The 19622-nt window shown below is 38.3% G+C and overlaps 1 protein-coding gene across 2 annotated transcripts in view; it reads left to right on the top strand.

Moving 5' to 3' along the window:
- LOC131161603 (phosphatidylinositol-3-phosphatase SAC1) overlaps positions 1 to 18510 on the top strand; it is a 114607-nt gene extending 96097 nt beyond the window's left edge. Inside the window, exon 16 of one of the 2 annotated variants that reach the window (XM_058117473.1) lies at positions 18006 to 18510. In XM_058117473.1, coding sequence (XP_057973456.1) covers positions 18006 to 18254 — 249 coding nt within the window. In that variant the 3' untranslated portion in view covers positions 18255 to 18510. Of the gene's footprint in view, positions 1 to 18002 lie in introns of both variants that reach the window. The other variant, XM_058117470.1, reaches the window with a different exon arrangement.
- The last annotated feature ends 1112 nt before the right edge of the window (positions 18511 to 19622 follow it).

Raw genomic sequence — 19622 nt, 5'->3', positions numbered from 1 at the left:
TGTCTCTTGTTAGCGTAGCCATGTTTATGCAAAGCATCCCTTTGATTTTTTGAACTTTTAATCCTTGTTTCAACATTTGGATACATTTTTTCAATAGTGTTATGTAGACCATTTTGACTTCCATGTCCGCATTAAAGCTATCATTGTATTGGAACCTAAAAATAAAAGAAGTGATAAATATAAATGCATAGGGAATAGGCTCAACTCTCACATAACATGATATCAAACTGATTTAGTTCTTGGACAGTGCAACTTACTTCGGATTAAGGAAATATCCTGTTGCATGAAGGGGCCTATGGAGTTGCAAATCCCATCTCGTATCAATGATGCTCCAAATATGATAATACTTGGTCTTCTGATGGTTAAAGTTTTGGGTAATTTGTTCCTTTGCTCTATCCATGGCTTCATATACCCCATTGTCATCACACAATAATATGACCTCCACTTAGCTTCCAACCTCGGAGCATATTGACACATGTCATACTCCTCTTATGCAAACGTGGCTCGAAGAGCAAGTTTGTTTTAATCAAAACTCTTCAATGTCAAAAAAGATGTAGCAAACCTTGCAACCCCGAGTTTCTTCATTTTTTTTTTTTTTGTTCTATAAAACTCTCTAAACATATTAAGCACCTATATGTGTTGGTAAATGAAAACACACCCCTCCTTGGCCTTTTGAATTGTATTATGAAAGATAGGCAAATCTCCAATATCATGCAAAATTAAGTCGATGCAATGGGCTGCACATGGAGACCAAAATATGCATTTCCTCTTCTCCATTAGCAACTCATGGGAACCTATCTAAGCCGAGGCACTATCTGTCACTTCTTGAAGACATTTTCTCCTCCAATCTCTTCCACTAATGAGTCAAGCAATTCATACAATTTATAAGCATCCTTCACCACACTTGAGGTGTCGATTGATTTGAGAAAAATCGTGCCACTTGGACGATTAACAAGAAAATTTGTGAGATGCCTTCGTTTTGTGTTAGTCCATTCATCCAACATCAAAGTACATCCGGTCTTTACTCATTCTTTCTGACATTTTCCATAATTTGTTCGACACTATCAACTTCTTTCTTAAAAAATGTGACTCTAGCCTTGTGATAACTTAGGGGTTTCAATCCCTTTCCATATTCCCCAACCATCTTCATCATTGATGCAAATAAAGGACTCTTCACGAAGCTGAATGGTAAAGCATGTCCATATAAAAACAGGAAAATGATTTGAACCACAAGCACCCTATTTTCCACCAATGCATTCAAGGTTTGTTGCTTAAACCCTTTTTCCTTAACTCCTTTGCCCTTACTAACAAAAGCATCCATGGTGCCTCGTCTTTGTCTTCCTTTAATTTGAACTTCTTGTTCTTGTTCTTGTTCTCCAAACTCTTCTTGAAAAATTTCTTTTTCATTGTCAACATTCTTTTGTTTTACTCCTTCCAAAACATTCAAATTTTTTTTCCTCAACTCTTTTGGACACTTCTTACAAGGAGCAACACTATTGTGATGCCCTCCAAATGATGCTTCATTCTAATTATGCCACCCAATCTTTCAAGCCCACAATAATTGCACTTCAAGTGCATCCTTTTATCACTGATTCAGGAGCAATGATCCCATGTAGGATCTTCACTCTCTGTATTCGAGTTCTTTTTTCTAGGCTTAGCGCTTGAACTTGAAGCCATTTTCCCACACTCTTAACACTCAAATAAGCACAAACTTTTCAAGTCAAATTTCAACCTACAAATAAAAAATAACATATTAAAAATGAGTAAGAAACAACTAAAGAAGTATATTATAAATTATACATATATAGCACTATTATACTACAAGTATATAACTATATTACTATTTACTAATTTTTTATAACTCTATATTCTATAATAATGATAATAGTATAATACTATAGTGAAAAAATGAATAAGATAAAATATCACAAAGGCCAATAGGCAGGTCATTATAATATTGAATATTCTATAAATTGTTGAATATTTAATAGTTCATGCTTCATGGCTTCATGCAATATATTTAACATTTATGATTTAACAATAAAAAAATCATGTGTATGCATTTAAAAAAAAAAGAGAATTAAAAAAGAAAATATTAATAAAAATCTGAACTTTGTGGTTTTAAACTTTTTAAGACTATATTTTAAGAGAATGTATCATCAAAAGCAATAAATATTTAATATTTTTGATTTAACAATAAAAAATCATGCGTATGCATTTTTTATTTTTTTTAAAAAGAGAGAATGAATCAGGAAAACATTAATAAAAAAACTAAACTTTGAGGTTTTTAAGACTATATTTTAAGATAATGTATCATCAAAAGCGATAAAGACCTGAACTTTATTGTGTTTTTACTGTTTTATAAGAAAAAATATCATTTTTAATGCATCCAATTGTAGCTTATCTGCTTATGCTTACTATGAAACTTTAACAATTAAAATAAGAAGAAAAAGAAAATTAAAAATATAAATAAAAATGATTTAAATATAAAAGATGAATAAAAAATTAAAGGAAGACTTAGGCAACCAAGATACGAACCTACAGGTCCTACACTGCTACACGGTTCTCTGGTTCTCTGCAGTCTACACTCTACAGTCAGAGCTGAGTCTTGACTTCTTCAATGGCAGAAAGAGCAAACTCAGCAGAGAATAAGAAAGCCCAGAAGATATGGTCTTTCTTCTATTGCAGAACAGAATAATATATGAAATATTGGAAATGACTGGCACTCTGGCAATCCTTCAAACTTCAAAGTTCAATCGTCAATGTGGCAGAACTCAGAACCAGAGCATAGAGGAATGGCTGAAGGGAAGGCGAGACGTCTCAGCTCTTCTCTTCTTCAGGACAGAACCTACGTAAAGGGCAAAACTGACTTAATCATTCAAAAAAGAAGGGGTAAAAATGGGTTTTTTCTGGGCTTTAAAGCAGTTGGAGGTGTTTGTGTGCAGACAGTGACGAATCGATCGAATTGCACATTTCAATTTGATTCATCGATTCACACCCGATTCAAATTGTTTTGCTTCTTGTTCGATTCAAATAGTATGACTTGAATCTTGAATCGCATGATTCTAACAACTATGATATACACTCACATTGCCTGTGACTACAAGTAGTTGGAGGATCCAACCAGTTTGATTCCCATGATTTGCATATTAACAGTATCAGCAGAATTTTTCCCTGTAGAGGCCATTAGAGCAACCACCAATACACCAGTTGGCACACACCAGTACTGGGAATGAACACAGAAACAATGCAGAATTGGGCAGTACCATTAGCATGAAATAGCATGCCAAAACATTAAAGGTCCAGAAATTAAAGAGGCAGCTGCAAAAACGTAACTGAAGTTACTGTACATGGTACACCATGGTCTTAAATTTCCAAGAAATTGTCAAAATTTCCGTCAAAATATCTGGTTTCCATCACCCTCAAAATTGAAATGGCAGTCGATTTCCGTCTTTCATAATTTCCGTTTGAAATCTCAATGAACCATCCGAAAATTATCAAAATCTCAAAATTTTAGCGAAACTTGTAGGAATTTTAATTATAGAATGAAATTTCCTCAGAATTCAAATGAGAGATTTAGGAGTGAAGTGAAATTTCTCTCTTAATTTATTTTATTTATTTTTATCGAAGCAAAAGATTATTATGAGGGCTTTCAAAATTATACAAGAAAATAAACTTACAATAACATTTTATTTAATCACTCATGTCTAAATTATCATTATTTGTTTAATAAATAATATTTAAATGATTTATGTATTTCATTTGTATTAACTGAATATGTTTAATGCACATTATCTTACAAATATGTTTGATACATATATTATATTGTAATTTTTCCACCTTATACGCAACATAGATGTATTTAACTTGTAATATACTAGTCCAAAAACTTGAATTATTATGTCTATTAAGTATTAGCCATTTCTAAAGTTTCACAAAATAATTTCATGCTTTACTATTGATTTCTGCTATTTTTTCAAATTGAAACGGAAATTGACATCGAAATTGAATTTTCTGCCGAAATTTCCATACTTTTGAAGCTTTGAAATTTGAGTTGAAATCGAAATTTAAGACCTTGCTGTACATTAACAAGAATCACAGACATAGTATCTCAATAATCCTGCCAAAGTTGGCATTGATCATACTGGACAGACCAGACGACAACTAAGAAATGCAAGCACTCAATAATGACTTGGCAGCAGCTAGTGAGTGGAGGTGCTTCCTTGTGAATTTTTGAAGTGAAGTGAGTGGATGACTCTAGTCCAAGACCTCTTGCAACAAATTTATGAGGGGTCCTCTCTCTCTCTCCACACCTTTTGAGTGTTGGTTGGGCCCTTCATTTTTAGTGCATTGGGTTGATTTGACTCTTTTTTGCATCGGGAGCCACTAAGGCAGAGCTTTCAACGGCAACACTAGGTCCTTTGCCTAGCATCACATTCCTTCTACTCTCCTCTCTCCTTACCTCTGATAAGACGTCACCAATTGAAGGAATGGGCTGTCTTCCAAAGATTCTCCCCCTTCATCAAATTCAATGTTGAGACCAGCAAAAAATTTAAAGATCCGATTATCCTCCACAATTTTCTTGTGATGACGGCTATCTTCCACATATTTCCATTCATAGGTATTGAATAGATTGAGACCTTGCCATACGCGTTTCAGAGAGTTGAAATACTTGGTGATACTATCCTCTCCCTAACGCATCTCACCAAGTTTGAGAGTCAACTCAAAAATTTGAGATTGATTACCCAAATCCGAAAACATCTGGTTCACATTCTCCCAAAGCTCTTGTGTCGTTGGATAACATATATAGTTAGAGCTAATATACTCTTCAATGGAATTCACAAGCCATGTCATGACCATGAAATTTTTAGCATCCCAAGTCGCATAGGCCGGATCAATTTTTGCAGGGGCTTTTTTCCCACCAGTCAAATAGCTCATCTTTCCATCCCCCCGAATGTACATGCGAACCAATAGAGACCATCACAAAAAATTATCACCATTCAAGCGAATAGTCGTAGTTTGAACAGAGTGGGACTCGGAGTTGGTTTCATTACCTTTTGACGGGTTTGCAATAGAGAAGGATGGTAGGACAACAAAGGACTCACTTGAATCCTCAGACATGGTGCTATAGCCAAGATGTAAAACAGGAAGTAGAAGAGGAAAACAGACGAGGGAGGAAAAGGAAAGAAGAAATCAGCAAGTAATTGCTAGCTCTGATACCATGAAAAAACAAAGATAATAGTTTGGGAATGATTTTCTCATTAATTGAATAATAATTCTGACTTACACTGATTCCTACTTATAGAAATTACAAGGGTTCTAAACTAAGAAAAGAATCACTAAGTAGTTTACCTAATAAAGATACATTCCTAATTTATAATCTTTGACTAATTATTTCCTAAATTACAGCCGTACAATCTTGCTTAATTACTGCCAAATATCTTCCTAATAACTGCCAAATATCTTCCTAATTTTCCAACACTCTTAACAATTAATAATAATGCTCCCTCTTAAGTTGGAGCATATATATCATATGCTCCTAGCTTGTTACAGATGAATTTCACACGACCATCTCCCAAGGCTTTAATGAACAAATCAGCATGCTGAAACTTAGACTTCACATGAGTGGTTGTGATAAGCTTCTGTACAAGTTTCTCTTGAATTAAATGGCTATCAACTTCAATGTGCTTTGTCTGCTTATGGAAGATAGAGTTAGAGACAATTTGAATAGAAGCTCAATTATCACACATTAACTCCAAAGGCTGAGAATGTAAAAAACCTAGTTCTTTCAACATGTTCTTCAGCCAAACAAATTCACATGTAGTGTTCGCCATAGCCCTATATTCTGTCTCAGCACTCGACTTGACCACCATAGTTTGTTTCTTGCTTTTCCATGACACCAAATTACCACCGACAAAGATACAATACCCGGTTGTGGATCTTTGGTCAGAAGGTGACCCGACCCAATCTGCATCTGTATATCCCTGAATATGAGTGTGACCCTAATCATGATATAAAAGATCTCACCCTGGTGCACCTTTGAGATATCTCAAAATGGGAATTATTGCATCCCAGTGACTTGTTCTCGGGGAATCGAGAAATTGACTCACAACACTTGTTGCGAAGGATATATTTGGTTGGGTGATTGTGAGATAATTTCAACTTTCCAACAAGTCTCCTATACTGATCTAGGTTATGCAACAAATCACCCATATTTGGCACTAATTTACTATTGGAATCCATGGGTGTATCAACAGGTTTGGATCCCAACAACCCTTTCTCATCTAAAAGATCAAGAACATATTTTCTCTGTGACAATATAGTTCCTATACAAGATCTTCACACTTCTATGCACAAGAAGTACTTCAATGGTTCCAAGTCCTTGGTCTGAAACTTACTTTGTAGGAAAAGCTTTAGTTCTTGGATGCCTCGATCATCATAACCAGTAATAACAATATCATCCACATGCACAATAAGAAAAATCCTGCCTGATGGAGTATGATGATAAAACACAGAGTGATCTATTGCACACTGATGAAGGTTGAACTCAAGTACTACAACACTAAAACGGAAAAACCATGCCCTTGGAGATTGTTTTAATCAATATAATGATTTCTGAAGTCAACATACTGAGCTTGACTCCCCCCGAGCAACAAACCCAGGTGGTTGCTCCATATATACCTCCTTATGAAGATCATCATGTAGGAAATCTCTTCACATCTAACTGATGTAAAGGCCAATGACAAGTGGTGAATAAAGAAATGAACAAATGTACTTAGGCAAGTTTAGCGACCGAAGAGAATGTGTCTAAATTCCAAACCATACACCTGAGTATACCCCTTAGCAATGAGGCGGGAATGAGCTATAGAACCATTAGGATTGACTTTCACAGTGTACACCCAGTGACAACCAACCACAAATTTGTTAGGAGGAAGAGGTACCAAATCCCATGTATCATTATTATGTTGTGCATGCATCTCTTCAACCATTGCTGTCCTCCACCCAGAATGAGATAGGGTTTCAAAAACATATTTTGGAAGAGCAACAGAAGATAAAGTACTAACAAAGTAGTAATAAGAGGGTGATAAGAAATCATAACAAACAAAATTAGAGATCGGATATTGGGTACAAGCATGTTTACCTTAGGGAAGATAACTGAATATGGGATTTTGCTGCCAAGGAGAGAGGATGGCATTTTATTGATCAGGGAGCAAGCTGTGAGCACAACATCACTCCAAAAAACTTTGGGGACATTCGGTTGATATAATAGGGTACGAGTGACTTCAAGAATATGTCTGTTTTTATGCTCTACAACCCCATTTTATTGTGGAGTGTGGGCACAAGAGGACAGATGGATTATACTAGAGCTAGTCATATAAGTACTGAATTGGGTATTGAAGTACTCCTTAGCATTATCACTATGAATTATCCTGATTGGCATATGAAATTGAGTCATTTGGGAACATAAGGCACAAAAGACATCAAACATCTCGGAATGATCTTTCATTAAATATAACCAAGTCATCCTAAAGTAGTCATCAACAAATGTAACAAAGTACCGAAACCCCAATTTTGATGTGACACGACTATGACCCCAAATATCAGAATGGACTAGCATGAAAAGACTGGCCACTCGTTTGTTGGCCCGGGAAGCAAAGGGAACATGATGATGCTTGCCCAATTGACAAGACTCACACTCAAAATTAGATTCAGAACTCAATGGAGGAACCGACTGTTTCAACTCGTCCAAGAACATATGACCAAAGTGACAATGGATTTGAATTGGTGTAGCTGCGATTGTGCAGGCAATGGGTGGAGAAGGCAACTCAAAGTAGTAAAGTCTACGAGCCTCACATCCTGTGCCAATTGTCTTTCTCGTCTTCAAATACTGAATAACAACAGAATTAGGAAAGAATGTGACAGAACAATTTAGTGACTTTGTAAGCTTACTAACTGACATGAGATTGAAAGGAGATTTAGGAATGTAAAAAGCAGAAGAAAAGGAGATGGATGGAGTAGAATTTATTGTTCATATCACCTTAACATCAATAGTGGACCCATAAACAAGGTTAACTTGAGGTAGATTTTTAGGATACTGGAGATAAGAAAAGAAGTTGATTGCACCTGTTATATGGTTAGTGGCAGAAAAATTGATAACCCAAGGACTAGTAGGAAGGATACCAGATGACATAGAGACTATAGGACTACCTTTCTGGGCAAAAGACACAGTGTGAGAAGATGCTTTTTGAGACGACTGATATTGTAGAGACCTTGAATACTCTTCTGATATAGTCACAATACGCAGTTCAATCAAGCAAGTGATTAATGAAGGAACCATACTTTTGGGATTTGCGAACTCCATCCCAACATTCACAAACTCAGATCAATGACCATAAGATTAATTGTTGGAACAATTGGAACAACCACGAATAAGGTGACCAACCATGAACAAGTCACAAATAAATCAGTACAAGACTGCCACGGCACCCACAAACTCAGACATAGCCCCAAGAAAGCAACTCACAACACTTAACAATTGGAGAAGTAAACCACTAAAACTACCATGGAGAAATCACCAACTAACTTATAACACTGCCATAGCCTCACAAAAAACAGCTTATGGGCACTAGCACTGCTCCAGGAAAGTAACCAATAACTGTTACTAACACCAAACAACAACTGATGAATTACCACGAGTGCATGGTTAAACAAAGATTGAATCCTTGAGCAAAACACATGTCCAACAGCTTGATATTTTGATATATGGAAGGAATTAGATCATTGAATCAAAAAACACAGAAGAAGACATGTTATTAGAGGGATTGGATCACTGCTGGATCAGTTTAGGTCAAAACCATGCCTAAAAGTGGCTTCACACGCCGGAGCGTAATGTCACGGTCTGAATATTTTCACACCCTTGTGAAGGGCCGTGCGGCGCTAGCTAAAACACTCTTGTTTAACTAGCCGGCCTATTGTTTACCAACATTCATCCACGAAGCACTTTCATTAACATTCATTCAGATAGCAGCAGAAACAGTAATCAATTCATGAAAGCCATGGTAAGCAAGTAGTAAACATTGAAGCAAACATAATTCATTAACAAATCCTCCGTTGACATGGTGTACTTAGTGAGGGAGGCAAGTAGGCTCAGCACGTTGACAATTGCTAGTGAGTTTTACAATGACTGATGAACACTCACCCTCCCCTAAAGAGGTTTTTATGTAATTATCATCTTGGCACTATGAAACATCAAAGTGACCAAGGAGTCATACTGCCTTATTTGGCTTACAAACTAGTAGAAAATAACCCTACACTAGTATTTACATGATGGAAACCCATCCCAAGCACACGAGATAAACGGTCACAGATAAGCATAATGCCCTGAACAAGCTTAGCTCGTGACATTCTCCCTCACTTATGCGGTCGACGTCCTCGTAAACTTTTGGTGGTAGGTACACTTCAAAATTTTTCCACGAACGGTTGAATATCTTCCGCAGAAATCCAGCTGATTTCTTTGTCATCAAGGCATTTCCACTTCACTAGGAACTTCTGCCACTTCTTCCTTGAGGATATGAACTTTTTGTCTGCAAGGATCTCTTCAACGTCATGTCTGTTAGGTTGCACTATCTTCAACTCTGTTATGTTGAACTGACTTTACTCAGGTCATTGGTGTTGGCGTTGAATGGCTTGAGGCAGCTGACATGAAACTGCGGCCTTCTCCTCTTATCTGCCCACTTCTTCATCTGCTCAGAAGCTTTCTCCAGATAGGCTTGGGCAAACTCTGCATTCTGTCTCCCTTCACTGATGAAGATGTATGCCCTGGGACTCTTTCATCTGTACGGCTCACCCACTGTGTGAGGTAACAACGGCAGCTGGCCTGTCACAAGCTCAAAAGGGCTCTTGTTGGTTGTTGAGCACCTTTGGGCGTTGCCACAGAACGGAGCCACATCAAGTAGTTGCACGCCATTCTTCTGGTTGTCATTGACAAAATGGCACAAGTACTCATCTAGCAGCTCTCTAAATCTCTTCATTTGTCCGTCTATCTGTCGGTGATAACTCGAAGAGATGTCAAGATGTGACCTGAATATCCTGAAAAACTCTGTCAAGAAGTTGTCAGTGAACATTAAATCTTGTTCACAAATAATAACTTGGGGAACACCCCAATGTTTCACAACAGTCACAAGGAACAATTGTGTCGTCTCCTCTGCCGAACAGTACTTTGGTGCGGCCATGAAAGTACCATACTTCTTCCGCTCCCCCTTGTCTTGTTGGCAAGTGAGACAAGTTTTGGTATAATCAACCACATCATCCCGCGTGTGCGGCTAATAATACCTCCCCAATAGTCCTGTCATTGGAGTGATTCTCCGCGAATACCCCTCAACAAACTTCCTGCAATATTTAGTAAGGCCAAGAAAGGAACGCAACTCCTTCACTGTCGTGGGGATCTTCAGTTCTTGAATCATCCTTACTTTCTCCATACCCCTCCGGATACGACCTTGTTCAACCACTTGACCAAGGAATTTGTTGCTCCGCCGAGCGAAAGGGAAATTCTCCTTCTTCACATCCAGACTGTTTCCCCTCAGCCTATCGAACACCTTTTGTAGATGCTCTTCATGTTTCCTCTGAAACAACACCGATGCTCCCAACGGTGTTTTGGAAGGGCGAACACATCCCGCTTCCAATTCATCAAGTTGCTTCCCCAACTCTACTATCTCTCGAGATGCATTCCGACATGGCCCTTTAGCAGGTGGTTTCACTCTTGATAACAACTCTATCTCATCCTCCACAATCCGTCGTGAAGGCAAATTGTGTGGCAGCTTATCCGACAACACCTCCTTATACTCATCCAACACCGCTTGGATGGTCGTAGGCTCCAGCTCTTTGCTTACTTCTTTTTCTACCACCACCGTGGCTAGATGTGTCTGCTCACCCTGACCCAGTCCCACATTGAGTTGTATAGCTGAAAGGGACTTCCCGCCGTCTCCTTTCGTTGAAATGACTTGCACCATGCACGAGTGATCTCCCATCAGACACAGGGAACCAGCCGAAGGCATCAGCATTGCCCTCGTCCCCCTTAGGAGCTCCATTCCTAGAATGACTGGAAAGTCATCCAATGACACCGCTGTGAAATTCGCATGAACTTTCCACTGTCCAAGCTTTATAGCCACTTGCTTGACTACTCCCAGAGTAGGCTGGGCTACAGAGTTAACTGCTTTAATGCGTCCTATGTCCTTCTCTAAGGATAAGTTGAGTCTCCATGCTTCTAATTGTGAAACAAAATTATGAGTAGCCCCCGTATCCACCATAGCGCGAGTACTGTTCCCATTTATCCTCAAATCCACAAACATTAACCCTTTTGTTCGCGTAACTTTCGGTGTTTTTGCCTGCTTTTCCAATGCGTTCACCAGCTGCACCGAACCCACCCTCGGGGCATCATCCTCTTCCCTATCGTCTTCCACTGCCTGCTCTGCAATGGAAGCCTATAAAGCATTAAGTGATGCTTTGTGAGGCCACTCAAAAACTCTATGAGGTCCACTACACAAGTAGCACGAAATTTTACTCTTCCCCTTTTCATTGGGTGTGTTGAACCCTTGAGACAACGAAGCTTCCTTTGAGGTTGATGATTTAGAGTCGGCTCTTCCACTCTTGGGTTTGCCATTCTTGAAAGACTTTCCACTGTTTCCCTCTCTGCCAAACCGTTTGGACGAAGCAGTATCGTCACCAGCGTAGTCAGTCAAGCGTTCTGTAGCCGCTTGTGCAGTTGGCAAGTCTTGAACCTTTTGCCTATGAAGTTCAGTTCTTGCCCACGGTTTCATCCCCCCCTAGAAAATAGAACAACTTGTCCTTCTTTGACATATCCCGAATATCCAACATCAAAGCAGAAAATTATTTCACATATTCGCTGATCGATCCCGTATGCTTGAGATCTCTCAGTTTTCTCCTTGCATTATACTCAACATTTTCAGGAAAGAATTGGGCCTTGAGCTCTCTCTTCAAGTCTGCCCAGCTATCAATTACATAGCTTCCATTTTCAATTTCTCTGTACTTGGTTTGCCACCACAGTCTGGCATCACCAATCAAGTACATGGTCGCAGTATCGACTTTTGCTTGTTTTGAGGCCATCCTCACAACGCGAAAGTATTGCTCCACATCAAACAAGAAGTTCTCCAACTCTTTGGCATCTTGGGCACCCCATACGTCCTGGGTTCTGGCACCTTGGTCTTGCTAACTCCCGGAGTGTTGGAGTTCCCCATAGCAAGAACCATCACATTCATCTTTGCATCCAGATCTGCCATCCGGGCCTGCAAAGTTTCAACTCTGTTGCGAAAGTCCTCTGACATGTCGCCTATCAAACCTGTTTGATGTTTTTGTGATCCCATCACCTCATCAACAAGTTCTCTCATCTGGGCTACCTCCGCGGCCATAGTGTTGGTTGTTGTCTCAACTTGTGCTTCCAGTACGCAGATCCTCTCAGCAGTGTTTGGTGCCATGGTCACTTACCAAAGCTTTTCCAAATCCAACAATGAAGGCAATCGAATTCACGTAGCAACTCAACCTTAGGCTCTCACCAAGTGTCCCCGACTTGGCTCTGATACCAAATGTCACGGTCCGACTATTTTCACACCCTTGTGAAGGGCCGTGTGGCGCTAGCTAAAGTACTCTTGTTTAACTAGCTAGCCTATCGTTTACCAACATTCATCCACGAAGCACTTTCATTAACATTCATTCAGATAGGAGCGGAAACAGTAATCAATTCATGAAAGTCGTGGTAAGCAAGTAGTGAACATTGAAGCAAACGTAATTCATTAACAAATCCTCTGTTGACATGGTGTACTTAGCGAGGGAGGCAAGTAGGCTAAGCACGTTGACAATTGCTAGTGAGTTTTACAATGACTGATGAACACTCACCCTCCTTTAAAGAGGTTTTTATGTAATTATCATCCTGACACTAGGAAACATCAAAGTGACCGAGGAGTCATACTGCCTTATTTGGCTTACAAAGACTCTACTAGCAGAAAATAACCCTACACTAGTATTTACATGATGGAAACCCATCCCAAGAACACGAGATAAGCGGTCACAGGCAAGCATAATGCCCTGAACAAGCTTAGCTCGTGACACGTAGGGTCGGCCCTGGCAGCCTTTTCCTGGTGCATGTGGGCACATGGGACACTGCCTTTAGGTGGGATTTCAGAGGGGGCAGATCGGCTGTGTCTGTGGGTGACTGTTGTTGGTTTTGACAAATCTATAGTGGATTTGATGTTCTCGAATTGGCAGTGTCGCCCAGAAATTTCCAGCGACTGGTCTGAATTTCTGCTGCTGCTGGCTGTTTTCTAGGGTTGTAGTATCGCTGAAAAATATTCCATGATGATAGACATGCAGCGGATTTTATGTTTCAAGCTTCGGTTTGATGGTGGTGGTAACACTTAGGGTTTAGGTTTTAGAATCATGCTTTGATACCATGTTGAATAATTGGGTAAAATGGAAGACCTAAACTCAATGATAGGTCTCTCCCTCTATTTATAAAATATGTTTGGTACAATGGGAATGACCATAGTAGCCTTACTAACTTACGCTTATTACAAACCAAACTCTTAACAATTAATAATAATGCTAAATGACTAAATAACCATTAACAGTGACAATCACAAACTATGTGGAGCACCTACACAACCACAGATGAGGCGAATGACTTACCAACTGAGATAGCACTGCCACAGCCTTACAATCTTAACTTGTGAGCACTGCCACTGCTCCAAGAAACTCACAAGAAAGCCTTTACTAACACCGAACAAAAACTAACAGATTACCAATAGTGCATGGTTGAAAAAGGTTGGATCTTTGGGCAAAAAATATGTCTAGAGAAGGAATAAGAACATGGCAGAAAAAAAAAAGGGTGGCCGGAAATGCTCACGCGCTGACACATGGGGTCAGCCCTGCCAGCAGTTGGCCGGCGTGTGGTGGTGCGTGGGGCTGTTTCTGGCGATGGGGTTTTGTGGGAGTAGGCTTTGGAGGGTTCTATTTATGGATGTATGGTTGGTTTTGTGAAATAATGAAGGGTGGAAGTGGACCTGAGAAGGGCAGCAGCAGGAATGTGTTTTTCCGGCGATGGCCAACTATGATAGGGTTTAGGTTGGATCATGCTCTGATACCATGTTGAGTGTTTGATTAAATGAATGACCTAAATTGACAATAGGTCTCTCCCTCTATTCAAATCAAATACATTCTAATGACAATAATACCCTTACAAACTCTCATTAATTAACATACTAATACACTTAATAATAATAATACTAAAAGACATAAATAACCTCTAACAAGATCTTTATCAAGGAAAGTAAATTTTTCCAAATTGTGAAGGTTGAAAGTAGATTTACGAGAGTTTTGGCATCCTGTGTTTTTTTTTATTGTTCAAACCCCCTTCTCCTTCAACTTGAAAGCATATAAGAGGGACACAAGCTGCTTCTTTGATTTGATCTCCTTTGGCATCTATGCCTATGGAGTGATGGGCATTCTTGGCTTTCACAAGTCTTCTTGTGGATCTGAAGTAGATACTCTCCTCATTTTCTTCAGTGTCGACTTCTTTCTCATCTTCTTCACTGCTATAGGCCTATATAACATGTGCCTTGTAATGGTTTGATTTTTCTTTTGCTAACAAGGATCCATCATTGGTTGTCATGGCCTTTCATTCCCTAGTGACATTCAAATGAACCATGTATGAAAATTGACTTTGAATATTGTTTTTGTTCTGAAGAGAGAGTTTGATTTGCAGAAGGAACTGTCTTCACCTCCTCCTGGTCAAATAGACTAAATTTTCTTCATGAAATGATAACTAAAGTGAGTAATCAAACTTGCTATAGTGGCCAGGTTAGATGTGACAGTTTCTCCTCTCTAAATTCCATTTTCCCATTGTTATACATTTCAATGTGACTATTATTTTATCATTCAAAATGGAACCCTTCTCCACATGGTGGCTCCAAACAACAACACCTGCAAGTGTTGATGTTGTCCATTCAGTTGGGTTCCTCAGGTGTCTCATCTCTAGCAGTTCAATGACTTGAGGTCCTCTTAACTTTTTCAGGACATCAGATTCAGGTAATGGGTACTCCCTTTCTTGCTTTTCCCATAGAGAAGTTTTCCTTCTACCTTATTGTTGGGGAGAAGGATTTGTTTCATGCTTCTTGGCAGTCTTAGCAGAAATTTTGGCATTTGTGGTGCTCACAACCAACAGTTGCCTTTTTTTAGATCTTGTTGGAATTTTGCCTCTGGAAAATCTTGCTTATTTCTTTGCCTTTTCGGCCTTCTTGAACTAGTAATTTCTATTTCCTGCAGTGATTATGCTCAGCTCCAATCATGTGCACAGGTAGCTAGTTTGTCGAAACTCTGAGGTTTTAGTCCTTGCATGTAGCATTAGTCCCGGTGCATGCCTTGAATACACATATCAAGAGTTGATTGTTTAGAAAGGCCTTGGTTAAGGTTTAAATTTCTTGACATACATTTTTATTCAATGGCAAACTCATCTTTCCATTGATGTGTTTGGCAAGCTTTACCTTGGGTACCGTAGTAGCAGTTTGAGAAACTCATTCTAATTGTTGCCAACTATATATGGTATTGGCCTCTAGATCTGTATGTGAATTAAATGCATTATCTTTTAAGGAGCGAACAAATTCTTTGACCGTCCGCATTGGTGACTGCAACGTGCATGGGTTGCCTCTGCCATCAAAGTATAGTATTGTCTCAGGGGACCAATCCTTTTAGTTTAAGGCTTTGATAGCTTCTTTAATGAGCTCCCTTTGTTGGTTGTTAAAAATTGTGTCATCAGCACCAAGTTGGTAACCTGCTCCCCTCCCTATTATTTTCATTGATTTCTCAATAATTTTATTGATGAGGATGGGTAGTGGCATGTTGGCTTGCCTTGGTTAATCTCTTAATCTGTCTCATCATGCTTGCCATTTCTGTTTCCTTCTCGTGGTAACTCTTCGTGAAGGATGCCATAATATAAGCCAACATTGTGAATTTTTTGTCTAGAGATGTTGTGCCAGCTGTCATAACTGTTATTAACACTAGAGTTGCAAACCCTTCTATTGTTTGAAACTTGATGTGGAAAAGTTGTAAGAGAATCACTGCTCGAGTAACTCTCCTCATCCTTGAATGACAATTCATGACCTGTGCTAGATGACTCCTCAGTGATGCCAAAATATCTCCTTGGAGTTTATATGGGAGCCACTCTTATATGAGGATGACAGACTAGAGTCGTTTGACCATGCTATTGAGTGCCTTAGTCCTACTCCTAGGACCATGTGATTGTGGCTGGATGCTTGCACTTATGGCAGCGCTTGGAAAAACTACTAGATTTGCTTGAGCACTATTATGAGCTGGCTTAATTATTGAGTGGTTGATCCTTGGAGCCATTTGATCTTGGAATTGATGCTCTCATATGACAAAAGAAATGAGAGGTCGAAATTGCCATAGTGAGCATGCCAAAAATTTTATTGTCAAAATAGACAAGAACATAATGCGACGAATTCCATTATTGATTTTAGGAATGGTATTCTTTACAAACATAGTATCATCTAATTTGAAAAATTCATATCAAGAGTCTGAAAAACTTTATCTCTAACTATTAGAGAAAACCTCCTTCCCTTTGATGGGAAGAGTTCAAATTACCTTGGGACTCACAAATAAACACTAAGTTTGGAACTTTGAGTCTTATTCTTGAAGTTCTTGTGGCCCTTAGGTCTTGAAGGTTGGGCTGTTGTAGGCTTTTGAGGCTCAAGTCTATCAGAGTTTCGTTGCTTCCAAAATTGTTCCTGAGATCCTTGTGGACCCCTGATGCAGGGGCAGCATCAAGGTTCTGCAGCTATGGGTGAGATTATAAGAAATAGAAGAGAGGGAGGGATGGGAAGGGAGGAGAGAGGAGATACTAAGGGGGAACTCACGTTCAATCAACAATTCAAATTCATCAACAGCTAACTTTCAACATGGCTTTCACACACTATTTATAAGAAAGCCTAAACACATAAAATTACACAAATATTCCTAAAACTACATAAATTACAAACAAATCCGTACTTTACACAAATATTACAAACAAGCCCCCAAAATGCACATAATATTATACTAATTAAACTAAATACATAATAAACTACTAATTAAACCTAACAATCCCTTAACCCAATTCTTCTTAATTATTCTCCAACATGGCTCTTCCCAAGGTCTTGCCCTCTATTTATAGAAGCCTAAAGGGAAGAATCTTACTTTGACCTCCTTACAGGACATGTGGGCTACTCTCAGTGAAGAATGTTTCATAAAATATTATCCACATATTTTCTCTGATTTGATTTATTAGAGATGGATAGAGTGTGATATTTATTTGGATGCATGTGAGGCTTAAGCGACAAATGACATTATCTTGTTGGCATTGTGATCCCATTTAAAGCACCAATTAGTGACATATGACACTAATATATTGTCATAACTGCGTCATCTTTAATAAATCTTGTCACGTTTAGAAAATTTTCGTTGTCTTTATTAGCATTCATTGGGATTAATTTAATGAAGTATAGAAACCTAAGATTGATCATTAAATTTAATTAATGGGATCTCTTAGATACACATGGTATGTTTTAATTGACCTTTTTTTTTTTTCTCTTGTTGGACGCATCTCATTGACTTGTTGCCATTTGATTGGCTCAATTATTTTCTTCCTACTGATACCATGTGAATATTTGTTGTTTCCAACTACATGTTTAAAAACATTGTCTCAGAGCATAAATTTTTATAGATTTGGAATTATTATGGATTGGAACATAAAATGCATTGGCTTCTGCTCAAATCCACATAAATCCAGTTCTAATGCTCCAATTAATGTTCCCAAATATCAATAATGTCTATATACAAGTTAATGAAACTGGGCCATGTTCATGGGAAATCCAATTTCTTTTGCGGGCAGACATAGTGCTTTTGTTTTCTTAGATTTCTGACGTTAATATTGGAACCAGCAGGGCCCAGCCATGGAACCATTTCAGCATGATCCTGAGAAAGAGAGGCACTATTCTGATGTTCTTCATATGGGTGCCCTTGATGGTGTAGATGATGCAGCTGTTGCAGCAGAGATGGAAGCTGCTCTGAGAGAATATGATCAGATCGGTGGTGATCTTGGGATTGTCCCTAAAACATGTAAAGCCTTGGTTGATGATCCTAGTCTGTTGACAAGGTGGATCATTGGGGAAGAGAAGCTGCAAATGGCCTAATCCTGCCTTGCACTACTTGGTGCCAACATAAATATATTTATATTCTATAATTTTCTTTATTTAAGTTTGAATTTCACATGTATACTTTTATGGTTTTTATATTATCATTTTCTCATTTATATTGATCCCATCTTAATTAAAGGGGTGGGGGGTGGGCTAAGAAATGGGGTGGTGTTGTAGATCATGTAGACCTTAGTTGTAACATGACATGGTGTTTTCATGTTATTAAAGTTTATATTTTTCAGTTTTATGTTCATCCCTGTGTTCCCACTCAGCGCTAGCGCTTGGTAAGGCTGCATTCTATTGTTTTGTTTCAACCAGGCATTTTGCTAGTTTGTTTTTCTGGTTTATGCTGCTGAACCCAGCGGTGTGTTACCAGAGTCTTTGGTACTTCATTTAGATGCTGTATTAGATTGGGATCCTGTTATCTATCAAGGATGATTCAGAGGTCAACTTTGTGTTGAGATTTACTGATTTAGCATGATAATAAATAGTGATAATATAGAACTTGATTGTAAAAGTATATTATTTATAAGACTACTACGATAAAGATATGAATCTTTTCATGCTCATTTGGGTTTTAGGTTAATATTATCCAAATCCTTGCACATGTGGACAGGTATGATTTCCAATGCAAAATACTAGAGCCCTAAATAATAGTAGGGCACTTACAATTGCTACACCTGACTCACTTGGCTGAACTCGGGTCGAGTAATATGGTTTTGGAAGTGTTTGAACAATCGAGGAGGTTGAAATTTCATATGAATCGAAAATGTGAGTCAGGTAATGGGAGAGAAGGCTAAAGCTGCTCTCTTTGCTATAGTTCCTTTAGGTTATGTCTTTACAATATAAGTTAAGCTTGTTTTGAAGTGGTATGAGCATGGGTGATACCACTTCATAGCATTAGGTTCGGCATCTTATCTATTCCCTATATGATTACTGTATTCATAGGTTAACTTTCTATTTCCCATTGATCTTACAGTCTCCAGAATTTCAATCTCACTTAACTCTTGCATGTTATTTGTTTCTATTTTTCTTTCCTTTAAAAAAAATTAAGAAATATTTTCTACTTATATCCCTTAAATTATACCATTTATTACAAATGGTCCATGAACTCTTAAAAGTGACTTGCACCACTTACATTATCAAAGAGAGTAATGAAGTTAACTTCTATTAACTAGTCCCCTTTTAGAACGTTTTAATAAGTATATTTTTTTAGAAAAAGTACTTATTGTAAATACTTGTTAATAAGTAGTGTTTGGTTTACATTTGATAAGTACTTACTTCAAAAAGTACTTTTCTGACTATTTTAAAAAAGTACTTTTTTTGAAAAATTATTTTTTGAATGAAATACTTATTTGATAAAAT

This window comes from Malania oleifera, chromosome 8 (assembly GCF_029873635.1).
Source record: "Malania oleifera isolate guangnan ecotype guangnan chromosome 8, ASM2987363v1, whole genome shotgun sequence".
Lineage (NCBI taxonomy): Eukaryota > Viridiplantae > Streptophyta > Magnoliopsida > Santalales > Ximeniaceae > Malania > Malania oleifera.
The sequence above is the reverse complement of the archived record's forward strand: the minus strand, read 5'-3'. Positions and strand labels throughout refer to the sequence as shown.